Source organism: Mauremys reevesii, linkage group 1 (genome assembly GCF_016161935.1).
Source record: "Mauremys reevesii isolate NIE-2019 linkage group 1, ASM1616193v1, whole genome shotgun sequence".
NCBI classification, from domain to species: Eukaryota; Metazoa; Chordata; order Testudines; family Geoemydidae; genus Mauremys; species Mauremys reevesii.
The window spans coordinates 110,261,417-110,284,217 of NC_052623.1; the positions used below are offsets into that span (position 1 = coordinate 110,261,417).

The 22,801-nt window shown below is 42.5% G+C and overlaps 1 protein-coding gene across 2 annotated transcripts in view; it reads left to right on the top strand.

The window, feature by feature from the left end:
- MYO16 (myosin XVI) overlaps nucleotides 1-22,801 on the top strand; it is a 575,450-nt gene that overhangs the window by 355,624 nt on the left and 197,025 nt on the right. For both annotated transcript variants that reach the window (XM_039547002.1, XM_039546990.1), the window contains one exon: nucleotides 8,101-8,248. In XM_039547002.1, coding sequence (XP_039402936.1) covers nucleotides 8,101-8,248 — 148 coding nt within the window. The remainder of the gene's footprint in view (nucleotides 1-8,100; nucleotides 8,249-22,801) is intronic.

Below are 22,801 nucleotides of genomic sequence, written 5' to 3' on the forward strand. Positions count from 1 at the left end.
GTGGATGATTAGCATCTTCTAAAACCTATTCTCCCAAATCGCTCTTCTCATTGAGCCATCTAGACTGATTGCATTCTCTCTAGTGGGCATTCCCCAAGTGTTAACACATTTGTAATAGATGCATATACAATATTCCTAACTTCAGATACAAACATGATATATGCATGCAAGTAGGATAATCATATTCAGTAAATCATAACCTTTCCAATGATATCTCACATGTCTTATCTTGCACAAAGTACATCATAATTTTGCCATACTCATAATAATATTACTATGAAGAATATGGAGCATAATGCCACAGAACCAGTGTTAGGTTTCTAAAGTTAGCTCCAGCACTCAACCCAAGGTTTAAGAATCTGCAGTGCCTTCCAAAATCTGAGAGGGACTGTAACGGGGTGGGACTCACCGCCTAGCGCCTCCCGCTGGTGACTCCGGGAATTAGCTCTGACCGGCAGAGCGCCCCCCCCACCCAGTGGTGTCCCGTCCATCTTTCCGCCTTCCGTTGGCGTCTCTGGACCCACGTTGCTCCCTGCTCAGCGGCATCCTCTTCAAGGCCACTGCCCTCCGGCAGTGCCCCTTAGTCCATCCGCACCCCCTTCTGGGGGTCGGTAATCAGCAGTCCCACACCCCAGCCACCATGTCCAACCGCCCTTTGAGTCCAATCCCTCTTGTCAGGGATCTGGCGTAGTACAATGGCCACTCCCTACTGCCAATGGCTGGGTGTACTGCAAGGGAGGTAGGGGGACCCAGGCCTGCCCTCTACTCTGGGTTCCGGCCCAGGGACCCTCTAGCGGCAGCCTCGCTGTCCTCCTTCTCCCCCCTCGTCTGTCTGCTTCCCTGAGCCACTTCCCTTACGGCCCCTTGCACCCTCTAGGCCCTTCCCTTCAGGGCCTGCAGCCTGGCGGCTATGGGCTCAATCTCTCTAGCCTCCCCGAGCCTGGCCAGCACTGTACTGTCTGCGGTGCTAGTCTCCACCTTTGGAGACTGACCTTCCTCTCTCAAAGGCCTGGGACAGACTCCCTGCTCCCTTCCTGGGCAGCCTTCTTATAGGGCTGAGCCTGGCCCTGATTGGCTGTCTCCAAACTGGGCCCTGATTGGCTCACCACAAGCCCTTCTCTGGTTGGCTCCATGTCTGCACAGGCACCCTGGCCTGCCGCAGCCCACACTCACAGGGAGTGGGGCAGTCCACCCCACTACAGGGACAAAGTGTGGAAAATGCAGTCAGCAGTCTTAAAAGAGCAACACACTGATGCAGACTCTAAAGTGTTACATTGTTTTGTTTTTGAGTGCAGTTATGCATCCAAAAAAAATCTACATTTGTAAGTTGCACTTGCACGATAAAGAGATTGTATGAGGTAAACTGAGAAAATAATATTTATTTTACCTTTTTTACAGTGCAAATATTTGTAATAAAAGAAATCATATAAAATGAGCAATGTATACTTTGTATTCTGCATAGTAATTGAAATCAACATATTTGAAAATGTAGAAAAACATCCAAACATATTTATAATAAATTTCAGTTGGTATTCTATTATTTATTAACAGTGCGATTAAAACTGTGATTAATTCATTTTTTAATTGAGTTAACTTGTTTTGAGTTAATCACTTGAGTTAACTGCAATTAACTGACAGCCCTAATTAGAAAGGACATTTTGCACCCTAAAAATGTGCCTTAGTGCACAGCTGAAAAATGGAGATTGATAGTCCTCATAAGTCAGGATCTTAAACAATAACAAAATCCTGCAGTTGGTTTAAAGATACACGATTCCTATCTCTTCTCTTCTCTTCTCTTCTCTTCTCTTCTCTGTAGGGTCTTATACCTCCTTCAACACAATAGTATCTGAGGGCCTTCCTGTAGTACATTAAGTAATATCACTAACATCTGCCACACATGGTTATTCTTTCTCTCATCTTCCCCTCAAGGTAAGAATGATGTATGCAGTTGAGTGTTTGTGTTTGGTAGAGTTATTTATCTTTCTTTTATATACACACTGCTATGGATTTATATTAGAGAAGGCAGGCCAAAGAAACACACCTTGCTTTTGGAGCAGAAAGTGGTGAGCTTTCTGATGGTTCTTAGTTTCTGTGGAAATTCAAGGACCATCACAAATCTCACCATCTTCTGATTCAAAAGCAAGGTGCATTTCTTTGATCTTGCCTTCTCTAATACAAACAGATAATGTGTACTTAATAAATAACCCTACCAAACCCAAACATCAACGGCTTCCAGCCAGCCCCTGAAAAAGCTCCATCTGCTTACAGATGAGGTTTACCCATATAGAAGAAAGTTCCATTTTGCCTGAGAAGCGGAGTTGTCGGTCACAGTCTACATGGAGTCATAGAAATATAGGACTGAAAGAGACCTTGAGAGGTCATCTAGTCCATCCCCCAATGCTGAGGCCAGACCAAGTATACCTAGAGCATCCCTGAGAGGTGATTGTCTAACCTGTCCTTAAAAGCCTCCAATGATAGGGATTCCACAACCTTGCTTGGTAACCTAATCTGGTACTTAAATTTTTCTAACTATAAGGATAATTTCCTAATATCTAACCTAAATCTCACTTGCTGCAGATTAAGCCACTTACTTCTTGTCCTATCTTCAGTGCACATGGAAAACAATTGATAACCATCCTCTTTCTAACAGCCCATAACATATTTGAAAACTGGTATTGGGTCCCCTCTCAGTCGTCTTTTCTCAAGATTAAACATGCCCAGTGTTTTTTACCTTTTTTTTAGGTCAGGTTTTCTAAACTTCCTATCATTTTTGTTGTACTTCTCTAGACTCTCTCCAGCTCATCCACATCTTTCTTAAAAGTGTAGCTACCGAAACTGGAGACAATATTCCAGCTGATGCCTCATCAGTACTGAGTAGAGGGGAACAATGGTCTTTTTCACAACTGCATCACATTGCTGGTTCATATTCAATTTGTAATCCACTATAACCCCCAGATCCCTTTCAGCAGTACTATTGCCTAGTCAGTCAATCCCCAATTTGTAATTGTTTGTGTGATTTTTTTTCCCTTCCTAATGTAGAGCTTTGAACTTGTCTTTATTAAATTTCATCTCATAGACTTTAAGGCCAGAAGGGACCACCATGATCATCCAGTCTGACCTGCACATTGCAGGCCACAGTACCTCTTCCACCCACTCCTGTAATAGACCCATAACCTCTGGCTCATTTACTGAAGTCCTCAAATCATGATTTAAAGACTTCATGTAACAGAGATTCCACCATTTATACTAGTTTAAACCTGGAAGTGACCTGTGCTCTAGGTTGCAGAAATTTTGTTGAATTCAGACCAATTCTACAATTTGTTAAGGTCATTTTGAATTCTAATCCTGTCCTCCAAAGTGCTTGCAACCTGTCCCAGTTTGGTGTCATCCACAGATTTTATAAGGATACTCTTCAATCCATTATCCAAGCTATTAATGAAAGTATTGAATAATATGACAGACCCCTGCAGAACCCTACAATATACATGTTACCTGTTTGATAGCAAACCCTTGATAGCTACTCTTTGAGTTCAGTTTTTCAACCAGTTGTTCCACCCACCTTTTAGTTAATTTCAACTAAACCACATTTCCTTACTTTGCTTATGTAAATGGCATGTGGGACAATGTCAAAGCCTCACCAGAAAACAAAATATATCACATCTACTGCTTCCCTTCTATCCACTAGGCCAGTAACTCTGTCAAAGAAGGAAATTTGGTTCATTTGGCATGATTTCTGCTTGACAAACCCATGTTGGCTATTATTACAAGCTTTAGGTGATCTTTTAGATATGCTGGGTCCAAGCCATTGAGTACCTTGAAAATAAGGACCAAGAGTTTGAACTTGACACAATAGAAAAACAGTATAGAATGCAGAGGACAGGCTTGATGCACTTGTGGTAGCCTATGTTGCAGCATTATGTACTCAGAGTTTCTGAAGAATTAACGGTTCATGCCATCACATTGCTATAGTCCAGCCAGGCCTGTATAACCAAGGTCAAGTCATCATGCTCCAGGATGATAGGCAGTCTACCAGTCATGTGGAGCTGGTAGAAAGTGTTACCCCTGGATCCTGCCCTGTGGGAGTTTAATGTAAGTAAGGAGTCCAAGACCACTCCTAAATTATAGTCTGATGAGGTCCTGAAGTTCCATAGCTGCCTAATGGACCTCACAGTCTGAACTTCCACCTCCCCCAAAGCAATGCAATCCCAAAATGTTTGTAGTGGAGGCTTCTTGCCCCCTTCAAGCTCTATCTAACACTGGGAAGACCTAAATTTCTCAGGTGCCCTCCTGTTGTTTCTCAGAGCATCATTCTGTGTATCACCTTCCTGGGAACTTGCTAACTATAATCTGAAGCAACTGCTATTTCTTCTTCAATGGCTTCAGCATTCCCACTTGGCAGCAATCTTACCACCAATGGACAACCCAAAAGTAGGAATGCATAGGGGTGACTCTCAAAGAACAATAGTTTCTAGCAAATTAAATGTTAAATGTTTAATAGAAGTTGGAGCTAGCCTGATAGACTATAGTAGTTGTTTATATTTATTCCTAAATCACTGAAGAGACTGCACAGAAATGACACCAGATGATTTTGGTATTGCCAGAAGTTAACTGACAGCCAACATGGACATTTCAGTATGTTGGAGGGAAAAAAATGTATTCCTGAGTCAGTTAACACCTGGCTGTCATGGATATAAGGAAGTAAGCCACGGTCATTCAGCTTCTCAAAAATCTGAAAAGAAAGTCAGCAGTTAAGCCCAAAGGAAATCAAGTCTAACTGTTTCCTGCCTCCCTGCTCCCAAGCCTCACTTTCAGAAAGAAAGCCATTATTTCTGAGAATAAGTTCCATAGTATTAAAGCATAAGGACACAGCCTGATTCATGAAATGAAGCAGAATTTATTTCCCCCTAAATGTTTGTCATTACAGCATAGGAAACAGTGTGTTACAAGTACTGGTGATTGGCTAAAAACAAAACGTTTCAAGTCTCAATCCCTTTTTAGAGTATTATTTTTTGTTATATGAAGAGTGAAGAGACTGGAGCCAAAACAGCTCTCTGATATATTCTCATAAAATGGTTCAGCTCTAATCCATCAGACATTATTTTGTCTTTTGCAATAGCTCTGCTGGAGACAGCACGGTATTTGAGAGAGAGAGAGAGATGCAGTTTCAAAGAATGAATTGCTGAAAAAAGGACCCAATGTCCACACTTACAATACAGAGTCTGCTTGCTGACTTTGTAACTTCTGAGTAGGTCAAGTGATGTATCAAAGGGAGTGGAAATTTCCTCGCTGTGTATAGGCATAATTTCCACTGGACAAAAATAATACATCTTTGGTTTAGAACTCTATTATATTTCCTTAAATTTATACATTTTATTTCACACACAGTTTAAAAAAAACCATATTTCACCTTATAGAAGAATAGTGGACTGTTAGGTTTGTTTCTGAATGACATTAAGCTGTGTTAAGAGGACAATATTTTTGATTCACGCTGATCAGAAACCTGATAGTTCTTAACAATTCTTCCCATATCTGGAGATGAGCAAACTAAGATGATTAATAGGTACATTTATCCTTATTTAAGTGGATCTCTTAAAGTAGTTGAATGGGGGTTGATTTTAGTTTTGACTGCCTAAATAAGGCCTGATAGTGTTGGCATGTACAAGTGTTTGGCATCACTGAATTTTTAACTTATTAATCAATCAGATTCATATTTTCTATTCAATTTTGGTGGAACTGCAGTCACGTAATGACTCTGATTCTCGGGCAGTTCTGTTCAGGCCAGATTCCCTGTGCTGTCTATCTGTGTTAGAGTAGCAGTGCTGCAATGAATGCTGTGCAGCAACCGTAAAACGGGGGCCAAAACATGGGCCAGGATCAGCATAATGGTTTTCAAGACACATCCCTTTCTTCCCCCGTTGTCCCCTTTTTCTTACTACACCACCAGCAGGCTAGATGACTGGCATGTTGGCTCTGTGTCCTGTGCTGGCTGTATGACACCAGTGGGTTCATCTGTGGAATGATTACAATCATGATGTTAGGGCCAAATTATGTCACACTTGTGGCACAAAGCAGCCATACAGCCCTGAAGTATCTGTCCCAACCTCTCTACTTAAGGAAAAAATTGTGATAGTGATTTTGATTGCTAATGACAGCATTAGAGACGAAGTCAAAGCTTGGCACTGTCAGTGGGAATGTTTTGCACTGAAATCCTTACCATAATAACTATTATGTTTTATATATACAATGAGAAACTTTCAGTGTAAATGACTTTAAAGGAAAACAAGAAAAAGGAGGAGAGGAGTTTCGGTGAGAGTACAGTGGGCCCAATTCTCCACTGCCTTGCACCTTTTCCAGTCATTTACACTAGTGAAAAATGGATGTATAATTCTTTCAGATCAGAATGGAATTATTTTATAACTACTTTTCACTCCCTTTGCACATAAATGACTGCACAAGATGCAAGACAGTGCATGTATGGATCCAATGTTTATATCTTCTGTAACATTTGTATCTAAATTGAACAGAAAATGGTGGCTGCTTCTAGGAGACAAAAGACTTCCAGAAATGTAGAAGTGTAGTACCCAAAACACACAGTCAGAACAGTTACATACACTGCTTTAAGTCCATCGCAATGCTCATTGTGACCAACACTCCAATCAACTCTCATCTCCGTTGACTTCTCCCCATATGTGTAGCTACTGCAGCCTAATGGCAACCCAACTTACTGGGAATAGACACCAGTGTCTATGCTCCTTGATTGAGACTGAGAAGGAGGTGTAGTGTCCAAAAATGCTTTACTTTTCTGCACCTCTCTTTAGAAATTCTTCATGGATGTTTGTGTGGAACCAACTATTCATATACCAGTAAGCATAACCAAGACAATATTTATTAAAAAGAGAGAGGAAATGGAATTAAAAGAAAGAAAGAGTGCTTAATGTATCTAGGTTTACACTTCTAATGAGCAAAATAAATAGGCATTCTCAGATTAGTTACAAAGAAGACAGAGAAGTGAATGAATAGTTTGCATCTCATAAAAGCAGTTCTCTCCTCTGACCACTCTTTAGTCAGCTTGCTTGCTGACCATCTGTTTTATCTAATCCATCCTTCTGGGTCGGCTTGCATGCCCAGACATGCTTCCTTTAATCCAGGCCAGCCACACCCCACCCCATACCAGTCTTATTCAGGTCTAGATATGCACAGTCTTGGTTCACTGCCTACTCTAGGAGATATGCACAGTCTTGGTTCACTGCCTACTCCAGGAGATGGCTCAGTGAGGACACAAAGTCCCTTAATGATGCTCATAGGTTGTCCTCTAAAGGTTCAGTGATCCGGCCCAGATGCTGCATCTCACAGAACAGTCTGTATACCTCTCCCCCAGCCAATTTCTGTATCATCTTTTCAGACAAACAGATTGGGGTTTTCTTCAACACAACACCCATCCCCCACATCTACATGCTAAATTTCTGTTGTGAATTAGGGACAGAGATCCATACCATCTGTCATAAACACTTCATCAGTAGTTATTAAATGCCCATGTTGCACTGAAGTTTATGTTGAAAGTAGCTGCATATGGTACCGAACATACAGTACTGATATTATCCTGTATACAAAACATGTTTAATTTAGAGCTAAGGTTTTTTGAGTACATTTCCTTTGAGTGCATAATCAATAAACAATAATATCTACATTTTATTTTAACTTCAGTTTCTTTCTTTTCTTCTTTCAGGGAAGGTTTATAGTTACATTATAGTTGGTCTGTTTCTACCTCTTGCAGGTGTTTTACTACTGTTTCCCCTGATAAGTAAAACCCAAATATATAAGACCACCAATATTACCAATCTCACCAATAGAGAGTTTTGCCATTAACTTTCAATGGAGCCAGGATTTCATCCATTATATTTATAACCTCTTGGGTTTTTACTGGCAGTGTTTCGACTGTGGCTCTTGCATTAGATTTATGTTTGTCTTTCATCTTGTACTATTAGATCCTTTTATAAGGCGTAAATGTTTATTTTCCATCTTTTGTGATAGCTAATGGTTTTTAATTTACGTCAAAACAATCCATTCAATGATTCACTTGTTTGTTTGTTTTTTAATCAGCAAGGATTTATACGTACATGCTGGAGAAGTCCCGTGTTGTCATGCAGCCTCTCAACCAGAGCAATTTTCTTGTTTTTTACTTGTTGATGGATGGGCTGTCCGCTGAAGAAAAGTACGGCCTGTACCTCAGTAATTTGTCTGCACACAGGTAGGAGACCAATTTCATGTTTGCTATGGAGCTAATATAATCTTTTTTTTGTATTTAATGCCTTGATCCTCAGAGGTGCTGAGAACCTTCACCTTCTGTTGAACAGAGAGTCCTAATTTTGAAAAGATGTTTGCTTAAAATTATTGTTCTTTTTTAAGTGATTGTCCACATGGATTTCATTCTCAGTGTACATGCAACCCAGGCACATGAGATCAGATTCTTTTGGCAGGAAGTTTCTCTGGGGGCCCTAGATTTTTTTTTTAAAAAAAGGATAACCATTTCTAGAGCTGTTTGTCACAGACCAGAACAAGAAATGCTAGTGTTCTGCTCCAGAGAGGCCTCCAGCAAGAGATCCCTGTCAGATGTCTTTCTCCTCTGGACACTGGGACTGATGTATGCCTTACCTTGATCCCCATGTTACCAAGAGTCTTGAAGAAGCTGAGGCAAGATGCAGGATCTATGAACATGAGAGTCCCAGCATGGGCCAGGCAGTTATGGTATTCGGGTCTGGTGAAGCGCTCAGCGCAGCCCCATGTCATTTTACCTGCTTTGCTCAACATAGTCTCACAGCACAACAGTCAGATCTGACATTCCAAACATCTGACAGTCTGGCTAACAGGCATCAAAAGAAGATGTTCAGTGGAAGTTCAGAACATTCTGCTCCAAAGCAGGAAAGTCTCAGCTAGACTGGCTAAGGGCTTGTCTACATGGAAAGTTGCTGTGCAGCAAGCCAAAGTGTGAATCTGCAACACACGAGCTTGCCACACAATAATGTTCTCTGAGGATACTGCTACACTGCCAGACTGCACTCCAGGACTTTCAGTGCACTGTAGCAATGTCCACATGGAATGTTACTGTGAGGCAAACTGGTGCACTATAGATTCACACCCTGTCTTGATACGAAGTAATCTGACTTGTAGAGAACCCAAGCCAGGTGATCATCTTAGCACCAGCTGTTACCCTCAACAACACCCATTTTAGCTCTATCGGACTATTTATTAGTCCTGAAACAACCTGGACTTTCTGTTAGTTCCATAAGATTCATATGGGAGCAACATCTGCACATTGTTCTCCTATCCAGGGTCTCCTATTTTCTCACCCTTCAGTGACTAGATTCATGACAGGCTTTATTCATGGTTTTTTTTTTCTCTCCCAGTTTGGGATCCCCCTTCTTCTTGGCACCTCAGTATAGTATTAACAGGATTGATGGGTACCAGCTTTGAGTCCTTAACAAACCTATTCCCTCTACCATGTATCAGTGAAGGCTGCCTTTTTAGTAGCCATTACATCAGCTCAAATGGTAAGGGAGATACAGGCCCTCATGGCAGTGTTTCCCTTATGCAGTGTTTCATAGAGACAGAGTCAATCTCAGGCCTCATCCCAAGCTCTGTCTCAAAGTTGTTACAGAATTCCATTTGAACAAATTTATTCATCTCCCAGCTGCCTTCCCCAAGCCACACTCAACCCCAGTGGAAGCTAAACTTCATACACTTGATGTAGTAAGGGTATTGTCATGGTACCTTAACAGGACAAAAACATTCAGGAACATACCTAGACAGTTTATGGCTTTTGCTGATAGACTTAAGGGTTAGGCAGTATCCTCACAAAGATTATCAGAATAGGTGTCAACTGTATAAGAACTTATTAGAAGATAGATCCACCTGCCTGTTTCAAGAATGTTCCTATTTCTGAAATTTGTACGGCAGCTACATGGAGCTAAGTCCACACATTTACAGTACTCTATTTTTTGGTAGATGCTTTCAGATCAGATGCCTTTTTTGATAGGGCTTTCCTCCAGTCATTGTTAAACTAGATTTCATATACCTACCTCCAAGAAACAGATAACTGTTTCTTAACCACCAAGAGTGAGATCCATGTGGACAGTCACTCAAAGAAGAAAGAGCAGTGGCTTACCTTACAGTAACTGTAGTGCATCAAGTTGTGTTGTCCAGATGGATTTCACAACTCGTCCTCCATCTCTACTATTCCAGAGTCCTACTCCTACAGGATTCTGTATTGGTGAAGAAGGTTAGGAACAGCTGAGCATCCTTTATGCTTTATGTTCTTGGGCAGCATGGCACAGGGACATCTAGGACACAGGCGAAGCCTCAGCTAAAGCTGCTTGTCAGAATAACCTAATCTTGAGTGCAAGGGGCACATGCACATCAAGAGTGGAATCTATGTGAACAACACAACTTGAAGAATCACAGTTACTCTAGGCTAAGTAACTGTTCCTCCCCCCACTCCTTAAATTGGTCGTCTGTTCAGAGCTTCAACTAGATAACAGCAAAAGAAAAAATCAAAAAGAACAATAATAATTAAAATAATCAGAAATGGATCCTTTGATATCTCAGTGTTTGAATGTTTCCTTGGCATTTTCTGTCAATTTGTGCATCTTCCATACTGGCTGACACTTGAAGAAAACAACTGTCCTAGATTTTCAGGCCTGTAAAGAGGCTGATGATATCATTTTGATTTCTGGTAGAAAACCTTTATCTACACTGATTTTTTTAAGCACAAATATTTATGGTAGCACTGCTTGGTAGCACCTTCAGTTCCTTACTCTTTTGGTATTTAAATATGTTGCCACTGTTTCAGATAGAATAATCTACTACTGCAACTTTGAAACAAACCTGGGGCTACATTGCTTCCCTAAAAAGATAATTTCAAAGGGAAAAAATCAGTTAAATTTGTCTTCTAATTTTTTTCTTGTAAACCCTTTGAAGGCTTTGAAGACCAAAATGATTATTTTGCTGCGCTCCAGAGCAATAATTTATTCCTCATTTGCAAAAATTGTTTGGAATCACTGAGTTTATTCAGAAAATAGCACAGTTTGAAGTTATTTTGCAAGGAGTTCCAACAAGAAACAACTCAGCAAAGACCTGGGATAATTAGATTCATATGAACAAAGATGTTATCTCATCAAATAGCTGATCAATATTCAAAAAGAACAAAGTAATATTTCTATATAGATACTTGTGTAACGCACACACCTTCTGAGTGTGGTGTTCTGTCCCATCTAGTGGCACCCAGACCACTTAGAGAAAGTTAAATGAGTCTGCTCTACAGCCTTAGCTAAGAGCTAGTTGGCTTTTAGCTCATGCAGTAGAGGCTCATGCATTGAGGTCCCAGGTTCAATTCCACCTGCTGCCGACTGGGGTCTGTCAGAGTTATACTTGTACATTGTAATTCCAGTTCCAGAAGTAATTTATAGCAGAATATATACAGAAAGTTACTTCTATTGATAAAGCTTTGCTTTAGTTATTGTAAGCTGTTGGTCGGGGCTCAACTCTCCGGCTGGCGGGAGGGGAGCCACACCGACTCGCTTCTTGTCCCCTCTAACTGGTGGGACAGCAAGACTTCAGATTGCAAGACAACACCTCCTGTTCTCAGGCCCTCTGGATCAGGGGGCGGGGCTGAATAACAATAGTTCGAGGCAGGCCCAGGCCCTCTGGAGCAGGGGCCTGGGTGACAACAGTCAGCCTCAACAGGGCCAGGCCCTCTGGAACAGGGGGGCTGGATAACCACAGTTCAATAGGAGCCCAGGCCCTCTGGGGCAGGGGCTTGGGTAACAGCAATCAGTCTCAATAAACCCCAGGCCCTCTGGAACAGGGGCTTGGGTAACAGCAATCAGTCTACAAGCCCAGGCCCTCTGGAGCAGGGGCTTGGGCAACAGCGATCAGTCTCAATAAACCCCAGGCCCTCGGGAGCAGGGGCTTGGGTAACAGCAATCAGTCTCAATAAACCCCAGGCCCTCTGGAGCAGGGGGCTGGGTGACAGCAATCAGTCTCAATAAACCCCAGGCCCTCTGGAACAGGGGCTTGGGTAACAGCAATCAGTCTATAAGCCCAGGCCCTCTGGAGCAGGGGCTTGGGCAACAGCGATCAGTCTATAAGCCCAGGCCCTCTGGAGCAGGGGCTTGGGCAACAGCAATCAGTCTATAAGCCCAGGCCCTCTGGAGCAGGGGCTTGGGCAACAGCGATCAGTCTCAATTAGAAGGTTCACAGGTTCAGACCCTCAGGTAGGGGCTGAACACAAGGCACCCAGTCAGTTAGTGGAAGCCCAGGCCCACAGTCAGGGCGGGGCAACAGCAGTTCCAGTCTATAAGCCCAAGCCCTAGCTCAGGGCGGGCAGCAACCAACACAGGACTCAGACCCTCAGACCGGGCTGAGCAGCAGTCCCGGCCCTAGTCCAGGGCGGGGCAGCAACAAGAGGCAAGGCTCGGCCCCTTAGGCAGGGCTGAGCAGCAGTTCAGCTTATCGGCCCAGGCCCTCTGGAGCAGGGGCTGGGCAGGCAGCAGTACAAATAGGCCCAGGCCCTCTGGAGCAGGGGCTGGGCAGGCAGCAAGGCCCAGGCCCTCTGGAGCAGGGGCTGGGCAGGCAGCAGTTTACAGGGCTCAGGTCCTGGTGGCAGGAGCTGAGCACAAATTAGTGTAGGCGTCTGTCTGCTCTGGGGTGAGGAGACTGCCACCCGCGAGTGGGGTGGCAGGGCCCACCCACTCCACTGTGTCCCAGCCCGGGCCCTATTAGCGGCTAGCACGGCCGCTGGTCAGTGGGGTCCTGACCGAAACACACCAACATGGGCACCTAGGTGCCTATAGCCGGCTACAGTCCATCTCGGAGGTCGGGCCAGTCCATCTGCATGGGCCTCGGGACCAGGGCTTGGGGCAGGTCCGCAACTCCTGTTGGAAGTCCGGTCCGGCTGCCTCCGATGGCTCCTCCGGGTAACAGCAGGGTGGAAGCGGCGGCTCCTCCGGCGGAAGGAAGTCCGGCGGCTGCTCCCGGGAAGTTCCGCAGGTTCCTCTCAGCGGGGCCAATCCGGATCGCCGCCTCGGGTCCTGGAGGGTTCCCAGTCCGGAGCTCCCGCCGCACGCCTGCTCGCGGCGGTGGCTGGCTCCTGACTGAGGTCTGGCGTTCTCCTGTCCCGCCCCTTGACTTCCGGGGGGCGGGGACAGGAAGTGGTGACTCAGCCCAGCTGGGCTTCTGGGAGGGAGCGCCCTCTGCTGGGCAGGAGGGGAGCCACACCGACTCGCTACAGTTATATACAGTAGATTGTAGTTTGCACTGTTAAGAAACATTTTGCTCAGTACTGTGCTTTTGTTACACACGAGTAGTTCAGTTAGCCAGGTTCATCATTGTTGGCAGAGTTACACCAGAAATGAATTTGACATCATGAGACTATTTGCATGAGTAAGGCAAGCAGGATTTGGCCCATCATCAACTTCTTCTTTCTGACTAATACTTTGATGAGATCATATCATTCTGGTAAGACCAATGATTGAATCTGTCATTTTTTCTTTAAACATGTGTAAGCATGACTTTGAAACTGAATTTTAGTTCATGATCAGCTGGTTGAAATGGTTTGTGTCTGACTTTTGTTCCTTTCTTAACTTGTTTAAAATTGCAGCCATGAGAGTGAAAACTGAACAGTCTCAAGATTATCCATGGTTTGTTAAGGTCACTAGCTACGCCTTTGTTCCCACTGAGATTTGATCAAGCATGTTGAGTAGAAAAGGCTTTAAAACAACTCTTATTTGTTCTTGGTTTTCAGTATAAAAATGAACATTTTTATTTAAAGAAATAAATATTATTATTAATCATCTGGCATGGATGACATGTTGTTGTCCCTTCTCTGAGAAGTTAACTTCTGAGATTAATAGATAGTACAAACAAGAGACCTTGGGGTGAAATGAAAGTTTTGCCATTGATTTCAACTGGGCCAGAATCTCATGCCAAATGACTAGAGAAGAGATTGGCTATGAACCAGCTTTTAAATATTGTAGATTTTCACTTCTTTAAAATATATATTTTATATATATATATATTTCTAACACTTTCTCCTTTCACTCTCTTGCTATAATTGATGGAGTGATGTTGAAAGGTTCATGAAAGATGTATTTTTAGGGATGGCTTTGAATGATGGTAATTTTGTTCAGAAGGGGAGACTGTTCCAGTCACAGGTTGATACATGTCAGAAGGTACAAAGCTGAGCGTAGAAGGAGATAAAAGAAGCAGGAAGGAAGACCTGACACAGTGGAAAAAGTGAGATAAGGAGTCAGAACAATAAGAGCTGTGATGTAGCCAGGGCTGGAATTATGCACCAGTTTAAGTGTCAGGGCTGGGAACTTGGAAATGATGCATAGATGAATGGAAGCTAATGAATAGATTAGAAAATGGGAGTGATGCTGTGGTCAGCTAGTGAGGAAGATGATTTTGGCATTCACATTTTTGATGGATTGAGTGGGTGGGAATTAAGAGAGAAACGGGAGGCAAGATTTGCGAAGACTTCCATAGGTAATGTCAGAGATGACCAATGCATGGACAAGGATTTAAAGGCAAGAATGCTGGTGAAAAACAATTTCTGGAAATGAAAAGAAAGAACTGTGGAAACAGTTTGGAATGGGGAGGAGAAGAAATAGAGAAGGCAAGTATGACACTGAGATCGTGAGCCTAGGTGATGGAGATGAAAGTGTAACTAATGGCAGTGATAGAAAAGGGAGGGACAAATAAGGGGGAAAATATATTCGGTTTTCAACCAGATAACTTTCAACTGGTGGCAGAATGTCTATGCTGAGATATTGGCAATAGTATTGGAGATGCAAGACTGAACAGAGAGGGGAGTCAAGAGTGAAGAGAGATTCTCAAGATGGTGCTACTGGGTGAATAAAGGATGTTTGAATAACCTTAACTACTTCTCTGCATGCATTTGAATTAGGGGAGTGGGTTGTATTTGGAATTTCCAGGCTCTGTATTGGTTTTGTGTGTTTTAAAAGAACTATAGAAGTTTATTAAGGTTTTTAATGAAAATAGAATCATAGAATGTTAGGGTTGGAAGGGCCCTCAGGAGGTCATCTAGTCCAACCCCCTGCTCAAAGCAGGACCAGTCCCCAGATTTTTACCCCAGTTCCCCAAATGGCCCCCTCAAGGATTGAGCTCACAATGCTGGGTTTAGCAGGCCAATGCTCAAACCACTGAGCTATCCCTCCCCTTCCATGATAAATGATAAATGATAAATGGTAAATGGTAAATGGTTTAAAGGTTAATTTCAGGTTAAATTTTTTTGTGTTTGCTTTTGTGGCTGGGTATGGATTGAATTTAGATTTATTAAGGAAGTTATTGTACTGTGAATTAAAATAAATGCATGCTAATTATTGTATGTGTTTCTTTTCTAGTGCTATAGATGTGCATGAGCCTTTACAATCTCATAGTTAAGACAAGTATCAGAGGGGTAGCCGTGTTAGTCTGGATCTGTAAAAGCAGCAAAGAATCCTGTGGCACCTTATAGACTAACAGACGTCTCCAAAACTTCTGTTAGTCTATAAGGTGCCACAGGATTCTTTGCTGCTTTTATAGTTAAGACAGGTCCTTTCTCTGAGAGACATGAAAGCTACATTGGACATTTACAGAACAAAGAGACATGGTGTGGGGGCAGATCAGCATGTATTTGATCTGCAGTGGAAATCTTGGTGAAGGAAGTGTGTTCTAAGCAGCGGCGGCTCAAGGTACCAGCGCCCCAAGCGCATGCCTGGGGCGGCAAGCCGTGGCGGGCGGCCTGTGGTCCCTGCAAGGGCGGCAGTCAGGTAGCCTTCAGCGGCATGCCTGCGGCATGCCCACCAGTCCCGCGGATTCGGCAGCAATTCGGTGGCGGGTACACCAAAGTCGTGGGACCGGGGACCTCCCGCAGGCAAACCGCCGAAGGCAGCCTGCCAGCCGTGCTTGGGGCGGCAAAAAAGCTAGAGCCACCCCTAGTTCTAAGAAGAGAAGGGAGAAAGTTTGGCTCATACTGAGGGCAAAAAGGTATGATCATTGAGGATAAAAAAAAAGGGCATTAAGGCCTGTAAATAAGCTTGAAACAGGGGGTATATAATCATGCACTATGATTTAGATAGAGTCAGAGCTGATTATAGAGTAGGGATCGGCAGCCTTTGGCCCACGGCCCACCAGGGTAAGCACCCTGGTGGGCCGGTCTGGTTTGTTTACCTGCTGCATCCACAGGTTTGGCCGATCGCGGCTCCCATTGTCCATGGTTCCCGAATCCCCCATTGGCCTGGAGCGGCGAATTGCAGCCAGAGGAAGCTGCGATCAACTAAACCTGCGGATGTGGCAGGTAAACAAACCGGCCTGGCCCACTAGAGGGCTTACCCTGGTGGATCACGTGCCAAAGGTTGCCAATCCCTGGCCTAACCAGTATTTCCTCTTATGCTTTTTGGTGCCTTTAAGAAAATCTCACATTAACTTCATGTATAAAGTAGCTACTGTAATGAAGTAATTGGATTAGTCATTAAAATCTGAATTGATCAGCACTTCTTTGCTTGATCACTGAGAATATCATTCTTCCAATTTAAATGATAAACTTCATTTGTCAGAAAGGACAGTGAAAAAGCAGTGATGGAAAGAGAGTGGCTTAGAAAAGAGCACAAGAGACTGTTTTCAAAGTGCACTGTTTTAGATGACTGAAGGCACTAATGTCTTATGCCTCAGAATTTTTGTGTGTATTCGGCACCCCTCTTTTCTAAAAAATACTAGAACAATGTGAAGTTAAGTGGTGATTATTCTAGAATGGCCCATAAGGATCCCTATTCATGGGATAAGTGCAACCCTATAGCACACAAATTTGGAATCTTCTAGAAGGCAGTGCTTTTGGAGCCACTCAACACAACTTTCCATGATGCAGGACATTCTGAGGGTATAAAAAATGGCCATCCTTCAGTTTTTGACTGCTAAGGGTACAGCAAGCAAGCAAGGCACCACCCTAAAAATCCTTTTTTCTAATAACTCTTTTGACTTTAAGCATTTAACAAACAAACAAACAAACAAAACTCTTTGTAATAGTCTGCTCCAACCCGCTTTTTTCCTGCATTAAATTGCATAAATCACTTGTTAACCCACCCACCCCATTTCCCTACACTTGAACATCAACCAGCCCTCCTAGTTTTGTGTCCGCTTCCATTTTGTGTGTCTTGCTGCATGTCCCATGATTCAGGTGGACCCACTGCTGTTGCCTACACTATTTGTCACTTCCCTCCGTCCCTGATTTGAATCTTAGGTAACTGATCATTTTTATCCACCTTAGAACTTTACCAACAATATAGTATTTTTTAACCTTATGTCTTAGTCTGAGATGTGTGTATCATTAAGATTAATGTTTTTAGCAGGTTTTGCCTGAACTAATAACATGAATAAACCCAAGTACACCTAATATTTCAACCAAGATAAGAATTATTTTTAAAGTAATGTGACTTGTGTGGGCAGATGTACAGAAGCAATTGTTGAAATCACATCATACCCCATTATCCTGAAGCAGCATACATCTTTATCTACAAAATGTCCATTAGAAATTTCATTTTAAAAGTGAGATATCACTGGAATCATTCTACAAATTATTCCAACTTGACTGGAATTATTTTAGAGCACTGTGTTAAAAAGTCTTCTCTTTGACTTTGTGTCCAAGATAAATGGAATTTCTGACTCCAATCTAATGAAAAATGTAGGTTTTATTATTAGTTTATCAAACTATTATTATGTGGAGTTTTTTTTATACAGTGCTACCTATGAACATTATGTGTTACAGTTGGAATTAAGGATGAAGGTTCTGTATTCTCAGAGAATTAAATATTTTTATGCGACTTTATAGGTTTCACAATTTGCTGTTTCTTCCTTTGTATAATTTAATGCTGTAGAGTCTCACTATTTTCACTCATGCTGATTTCATTTCAGTGTAGCCTCATTGTCCTTAGTGGAATTATTCCTGATTTGTACAGGTGTTTTGGGGAAGAAAATCAGTCTTCCTTCCTTCCTTTTTCTTTCTTTCTGTGTTATTCAGTTTAAAGAGCAACATGTGTTTTCTTAACTAAAGATCACTGTATTTTACTGGTGGATACACCCTTGAAGCTACACTAGCACAAACAGTGTTTTATATACTGTACATATTATATACATGTTTACTAGATATAATATATATGCTGCATCTATTTTTGATAGAATTGTCTCTTCCCCAGCTCTGCGCCTTTTTTCATAATCTCTCTTCTTAAGTTGAATACCAACATTCAAGTTCTGACTGAACTTTCAAGCCCCCAATTATTTGTTTCTGTCTGAAATCAGGCAAACTAAGTTTTCCTAGTCCTCATTAGAATACACATAATTAAGGCTCTGCATCTGTTATGGAGGTCGCGTAAGTCACGGATTCTGTGACTTTCCGTGACCTCTGTGACTTCTGTGGGGGCCAGTGTGGCTGATCCTAGGGCCACCCAAGCATCTGGCTCCAGGGCCAGCTACTCAGGTGGCCCCGGGGACAGACACACCAGCCGCTGCTCTGGCAGCCCCCAGCAGCAGTGCCAGGGTGGCTGGAGCAGCCGCAGTCCGTGGCCCTGAGCAGTGATCCCCGGGAAGCCGGCTGGAGTAGCCGCAGTTCACTGGCCCCAGCAGTTGGTGGCACTAGCCCCGGGAACCCTCTCCCATTGGCAGTCCCTGCGGCCCCCCAGTAGCAACCCCCATGCCTCCCGGTGCCCCACCCCAAGATTTAATCACAGGTATTTTTAGTATAAGTCATGGACAGGCCACAAGCTATGAATTCTTTTTTATTGCCTGTGACCTGTCCATGACTTTTACTAAAAATACCTGTGACTAAATCATAGCCTTACACATAACACAGCCCCTTCCCCAAAGAGTTTGCAATGCATTAACAGTTACAGTACAGTGTGATGATACAAATCACAACAGTGGAATTAGATATGTTTATTAGCACCCATAGGCTTTGCACAGCAGGTGGAGTTTTAAGATTGATTTGAAATTATTTGAAATATGGCAAATGTTTTAAGTGTTGGGGGCAGCAATGGAAGAAGTCACAGAAGAACAAGTACGCAGTATTTTGGAGCAAGTGGGAATGAACCTCCAGTCTCTAAGTGCAGATCGAGAGACTCATGCTAGCACTCTAAAAAATAGTTATACTGATAGTCCTTTGAACTTGTGGCTCAGGCTGGAACTCTACCTCTGAAGCCTAGGAAGGAGGGTGGGCTTCAGAGCCCGAGCTCCAGATCATGCCACAGCTTCAAAGTGCTGTCTATGCAGCTATTTTTAGATGGCTGGAAGGCTTGCTCCTGCTAGCTCCCAAATGCTGTGGGGATGTTAAGATCTGGAGCTTTCATTGTTCTCATTATAAGAAGAGTTCTGATTTTTTCTGAAAACCCTCCCTCCCGCCCCCATTGCCAGGTTTTTGTTTGGTCCCATCTTAAGTGATGGGAGAAGGTTGGGCAGAGCATTGGAAACAACAGGAGTGAGGCAGAAAGAATTTAGATCAGAGAGATAGTTGTAGGTGTCAACGGAGTTGTGCCCTGCTTTATAGGTGGGAATGAGAAATTTGAACTGAATACAGAAGAGGAGGAAGCAACAAAAGCAAGGAGGGAGAGACTATAAGGGAGAGAAAAAAGAGGAAGGATGTAAAAGAGGAGATTATACTAGTCAAGATGCAAAATTACTAAGTCTAACTAAATAGAAAAAGCTAGCAATGCACTGGATGCATATAACTGCATATAACATCATCTCTAATATTTGCAGTACCTGGTGCTCTGCTTTGGTGTGTGTAATTTGCACATATCCAAGCTAAGTAGCGTGCTCTCTCTGGAAAGATAAGAAAACATTGCAAATGGTATTTCTATGTACACCAGTTGCCCAAAAGTTAGTTTCACAGAGAGCGCTCATTATAACTCAGAATTAAACTACTAACAATGTACAGCTTGAAATCACCAATATTTTTTCAAATATAACTATTTTTAAAAACTTCCAGCCTAAATTTTCAAAAGTGATGAGTGATTTAGGTTGCCTCCACTTTGAGACATTTAAAAGGGACCTTTTCAGATGATGTTGAGCACACACTTGGCAAAAATCAGCCTTCATTAAGATCTCTCAAATTGGGCATCTAAAATTCATCAGTCAATTAAGAAAATTTAGGTGGCAATGTACATATATTAAGAAGCAGTTGACCTTGTTAATCTCACCCAAAATGTTTCTTGATCAACCAAAAAATAACTGAAGAAAACAAAACAATGTCCCTAGTTCTTGTGAACACCTTAGCCAAACTTTAAAAAAAAATGTGCAGAGAAATTTCAGAAAATACATGTATAAAATGGAAGTGGTGTTAACATTTTTTCCCTTTCCTATTGTAGCTCCTTATTACATTCTTTTCCAAAATGTAGCCTTCATTAACCACTTGGAGCTTTGTCGTCAAACATCTCACATATTCTCTTGCTTTACTCCTTCCTCCAGAGGCAATGCTTCATCCCAGCAATTGGCCAGTGGATATGATTTATTTGTTATTCCATGTAACAATAATCACGATTAACTCATTTGGCATTGTTGGGGTTATGGCAGTGAAAATGTATTTTATGTTGTATTAATAAATATCTTCATATAGTAAAGTGCTATTGATTGACAATACTAATTGTATCTGCATTTGGCAGAAATATGAACATTTTTACATTGGTATTTTTAGATGTGTGGAGACATCTATAAACATAACTAATTTTAACAAAGTTTGGGCTTTTTTGTACCTTATAGTGATTTTCTGAAAGTGATTAAGCATTAGTTCACCGAATTCCCACTTATGCATGTGCTTAAGTCCATTTCTATTCAGCAGAACATCTCAACATGCACTTAAATGCTTTCTTGAGTCACGGTAATCAGCAGAATCAGGCCCCTAAGTGGCATATTTGTGTACAAGTAGTTTCATATTTTAATATTTACTTCCCAAACCTTCACCAAGAGTTGGCATTTAATCCGCTCTTCTTTTTTCAGCCCTCCATTTGTGTGTGCTCCAGTATCTGGGTAAATTTGAGGATGTACTTTGAAGAGCCAAATTTAGGTACCAAACTCTGGAATTTGTTTTTCCAGTACTGCACAGATCATTACATACACTCATCTGCCATCATTTTTGCATAATACCCTGGCGATTAAAACTATGATTATGATCAAAACAGGATTAAGATGCTAATAGGCTCTCCTTGAGCTACTGCTGAGCAGCTGAGTGAAGCTGATAATCAGGCCCAGCGAGAGGAGATGCAGGCCCATTATTTTCTTAAGTGATCTCCCATATTTTCTGTATGACTTGCACATGTCACTGACTGTGTCTGTCTGCTCACTTTCCAGTAAACTCATGACTGTATAGTTATATGTATTATGATAACAGTAGGGGCTCTATTCATTGCCAGAACCCCATTGCACTGTGTGCTGTACAAACACAGAGCAAAAAGACAGTAATACCTAGTATTAAAATTAAAGATAACATATATCTCCCTGAAAAGTTACCTAATAATCCTCTATAGGCCTGTGAGATACATATTGGTGGTGAAGTCCTAGAAGAAAAGTTGATGGATCATGGCATTACTCTATTGAGGAAAGGCATAAACACTTTACATTGGGTATTATGGGTCAGCTTTTCAGAATTAAGCATGTGCCATTGTGTGCATACATTTGTATGTGTCTAACTTATTTGCAAAGATGGCCATGCACTAGGTCAGTCATGCCCCTAACTAACCATATGCACAAGCTGATGCCTCATATGCAGCTCCTTCATGAAGCCATGAGTATGGGCATGTACCTGGCATGGTTCACCCCCATCCCTGATGCCTGTCCATTTTGCGATGTGAGGGAAACCCTGGCACATGCCTGTCTGGAATGCACCAGGTTGCAGCCCCTATTCTGGCTCCTCCAGCACCTGCTGTTGAGGTTCTGGCTGCACTTTTCCCCACACCTCTTCATATATGCACACCCTGTCCGTGACCCCACAAAGTTGCAAGAGCTCCTCGTCAGCCTCCTCCTGGAACCGGCCAAAGTAATCATTTACAATGCCAGGAGAGGGATGTTAGACAGGGAGGTGCTCTGTAACTGTGGGGCCTATTTCTGTTCCTCCCTTGTCTCATGTATCCAGGCAGAGTTCCTCTGAGCGGCATCCACTGGCTCCCTAGACAGTTTTGAGGAGCACTGGGTGCTGTCTGGGGTTCTCTGCTTGGTGTCCCTCACTGGATCCCTAATTTTTAACCTTTGATCTCCACTCCTGACCCTGTTGCTCTTTAGTTGTCCCCCATATTCATTTGGATCCTGGGACCAGTCCAGTGACTCCTCTCACAAGGCTGGGGGAGGAGCTTTTAGACAAGCTTTTAGCTTGTGCCTGATATGCACTGATATCATAAGAACATAATAAGAACATAAGAACATAAGAATCAGACCAAAGGTCCATCCAGGCAATGATCAAGTGATCTCTCTCCTGCCATCCATCTCCATCCTAGAGGCTAGGACACCATTCTTACCCATCCTGGCTAATAGCCATTTATGGACTTAGCCACCATGAATTTATCTTCCACAAGTTTTGTGTATATGGATATATAAAATAATTTTTTCTTATCCACTTTTCTCAACATCATCATGATTTTATATATACTCTATCATGTCCCCTTAGTCTCCTTTTTTCCAAACTGAAGTCTAGCCCTCTTTAATCTTCCTCATATGGGACCCTCTCTAAACCCCCTAATCATTTAGTTGCTCTTTTCTGAACCTTTTCTAG